Raw genomic sequence first — 3,236 nt, 5'->3', positions numbered from 1 at the left:
CAAGAGCTCTAATTGCTCCTTTGTGAATGGAGACGCCTCTGAAGAAGATTGTTGCCCCTTCTCTTCACTGATTGTTTGGAATGCATGGATGCCACGGTTGTCAACTCCCTTTTTCTTCCAGTTAGGAGGCTTCCTATGAATTTTTCAACATGTTTTGCGAGTGTGCCAATGCTTTTTACAGAAATCACACCAAGTTTTCTTCTTCTTGCCATCATCTCCTTTTGCAACCACCAGTGCCGAAGAATCTATTGTTTTTGAATTCAGATTAGGATCTAATTTCAACATGGCATTCCTTCTGGTTTCTTCTCTTCTTATTTCCGAGAAAGTCTCACGCAAAGATGGCAAAGTTTTTTTCCCGAGAATTCGAGATCTTACTTCATCAAATTCTCGGTTTAATCATACTAGAAATAGATAAACTCTCTCATTTTCTTCTTTTTTCATTGCTTTCACACTATCCGTCGGACACTCCCACTCATCATTGTAGCATTGATCTAATTCTTTCCATAATGAAACCATTTCATTGTCATAGATGGTCACTTCTCTCTCTCCCTGTCTAGCCTTCCAAAGCTTAATTTTTAATTCAAAAATTTGAGAAGCATTTCCAACGTCCGAATATGTTTCTTTAACAGCCTCCCATACATCCCTAGCAGTGGGCAAAAATAAATATGTCTTACCTATTGCTGGTTCCATAGAGTTTAGAAGCCACGCGATCACTAATGAGTTCTCGGACCTCCAAGCCTTCATTTTTGGATCTCCAACTTCAGGTTTTCTGATTTCACCGGTCAAGTGCCCAAGTTTTCCTCTGCCATCAATGGCTAACCGGATAGATTGTGCCCACTCCAGATAATTTTTTCCATTCAACCTATGAGACGTTAGTTGAAAGGATAAATGAGAAGAATCATTGTTTTGATTCATGGTTGTCTCAAGTGGGACCGCACTAATAGGACTCTCGGCTTCTGTTGTTGCCGCTGGGATTCTTTGCCCAGTAAAGGTTGTTTTCGCCATGAACAAAAGGAAAAGAAAAAGGTTGAAAGAAGCTACTGCTCTGATACCATGCTAGTTTTGGTATCGAAATAGTATGTATTATTCTGTCAAGGAATACACAATTTATAGAGAAAAACAAATCAATAAAAAAGGAAATAATGAGTCCGAAACCTAAATGTTGTGGTTTTGGACTCAAAGTACGTTTCTAATGCTAAAAAAAGTTACATTTCTATCTATAATGCGGTATTACCCCGCGCTATATTTTAATAGTGTTTCAGTCGTTAAATTATAGCACGGTGTAATACTGCGTTATATATAGCGTTGTGTAATACCGTGCGACAACCTTTCATTAATAAACCCTCATTCTTCCCCAACGATAGAACCAGACTTCCCCCATTTTTTAAAAAAAAGCAGCGGTCCCCCCTATTTTTCTCCAAAAAAATCTGAGTGGACCCCACCCGTCACACAGAAAGATAAGATTGTAGGTCCTACATCCTACCCAAACCTTCTATTGTTGTGGTTTCCTCGTTTCGGACTCAAAATTTTAATTTATCGACTTTTCTAAAAATAAAAATCGAGGTATTCCGATTTAGTTTATGTCGAAGCTCGTATAATAATGCATATTAGTTGTCTTGAATGTGCTTCCATGTTATTTTATGTTTTGTTTGCGATTAAACTAGTATGTTATTTTCATCCGGATTAAGATATTAGTGTTTTAAAAAAATATTTAAAAGTTGAGAAATCATTTTTTTTGTTAATAAAAATGTTCATAAATTTCTTTTACTGTTTTATATGTAATTTCGTGAATGTTATGTTATTAAAATATATTTGTTATTTTTATTTAGTTTAGATCATTTATTTGCTTAAAGACTAGCGCCTTTTTAGCGTATTAAAATGCAGAGCCTTTTACAATAGTAAAATATAAAGCCTTTTAGCGTAGAATTCCTGTAGTTTAAGTATCTATTATATTGATAGATTAAACACAAACTCTGTCCAATTACAATTTTAAAAAATTAATTATTTAAATTATAAAACAAAAACACAAAATTATGAAAATATTAAAATTGACACACATAAGAATTGGATAACTTGGTGCTACTTGGCCTCAAATATCGAACCTGGAACCCATATGTATATACTCTGTGCAATTACAATTTACAAAAATTAATTATTTAATTTACAAAACAAACACACAAAATTATAAAAATATTGAAATTGACATACATAAGAATTCATGATAGCTTGGTGCTACTAGGCCTCAAATATTGAACCTGAAACCCATAGATATATACTCTGTCCAATTAAATAATTAAAAATTAATTATTTATTTTACAAAACTAACACACAAAATTATAAAAATATTAAAATTGACACACATAAGAATTCAGGATAGCTTGGTGCTACTAAGCCTCAAATATCGAGTCTGGAACCCATAGGTATATACTCTGTCCAATTACAATTTACAAAAATTAATTATTTAATTTTTAAAACAAACACACAAAATTATAAAAATATTGAAATTGACATACATAAGAATTCAGGATAGCTTGGTGCTACTGGGCCTTAAATATCGAGCCTTGAACCCATAGATATATACTCTACCCAATTACAAATTACAAAAATAATTATTTAATTTATAAAACAAACACACAAAATTATAAAAATATTAAAATTGACACACATAAGAATTCAGGATAGCTTGGTGCTACTGGGCCTCAAATATCGAGTCTGGAATCCATAGATATATACTCTATCCAATTACAATTTACAAAAATTAATTATTTAATTTATAAATTTTAATTTGTTTTTTTCCTCATTGATTCGCCATAAATTAATTTATAATTTTCTTATTAAGGCTTCATCCCAATCCGTCACGGAGGCCACTTTGTGCGATGCTGAGGACACCACAAATGCTTATATTTAGGAGCCCGACGAGACCATGATAAAAAAATATTATTTACTTAACACGTACATTAGTAATATACATTTTCATATACTGAGCTTACTTATTGTTTTGTAGGTTGCTGATGAACAGACGACCCCTTCCACCGATCTTGCCAGCCCTACTGACGATCATACTGTAGTGCGTTCCTCATATAAAGAGGCGACGTGATAAGGATGATCCTGATAGCGTACCCGAGCGAGAGGGGATGCGCCTCAAGCCAACGACTACATTGAAGCACACAGGATGTGGGACACATTGATTTTAATTTTTTGTATTTTATATAAATAATAAATTGTGTAAATAATAA

General features: G+C 33.3%; 1 protein-coding gene across 1 annotated transcript; it reads right to left on the bottom strand.

Moving 5' to 3' along the window:
* Positions 1 to 396: 396 nt before the first annotated feature.
* LOC142163054 (uncharacterized) lies at positions 397 to 1,005 on the bottom strand. Its single transcript, XM_075220305.1, has one exon. It carries the CDS (start codon positions 1,003 to 1,005, stop codon positions 397 to 399), a length of 609 nt encoding a protein of 202 aa, XP_075076406.1.
* Positions 1,006 to 3,236: the final 2,231 nt, after the last annotated feature.

This window comes from Nicotiana tabacum, chromosome 8 (genome assembly GCF_000715075.1).
Source record: "Nicotiana tabacum cultivar K326 chromosome 8, ASM71507v2, whole genome shotgun sequence".
NCBI classification, from domain to species: domain Eukaryota; kingdom Viridiplantae; phylum Streptophyta; class Magnoliopsida; order Solanales; family Solanaceae; genus Nicotiana; species Nicotiana tabacum.
This window is presented reverse-complemented; position numbering and strand designations above follow the sequence as displayed.

Bases quoted from the DNA above. Each gene is read 5' to 3' on its own strand.
- LOC142163054 (XM_075220305.1), bottom strand. From the start codon at position 1,005: ATGGCGAAAACAACCTTTACTGGGCAAAGAATCCCAGCGGCAACAACA.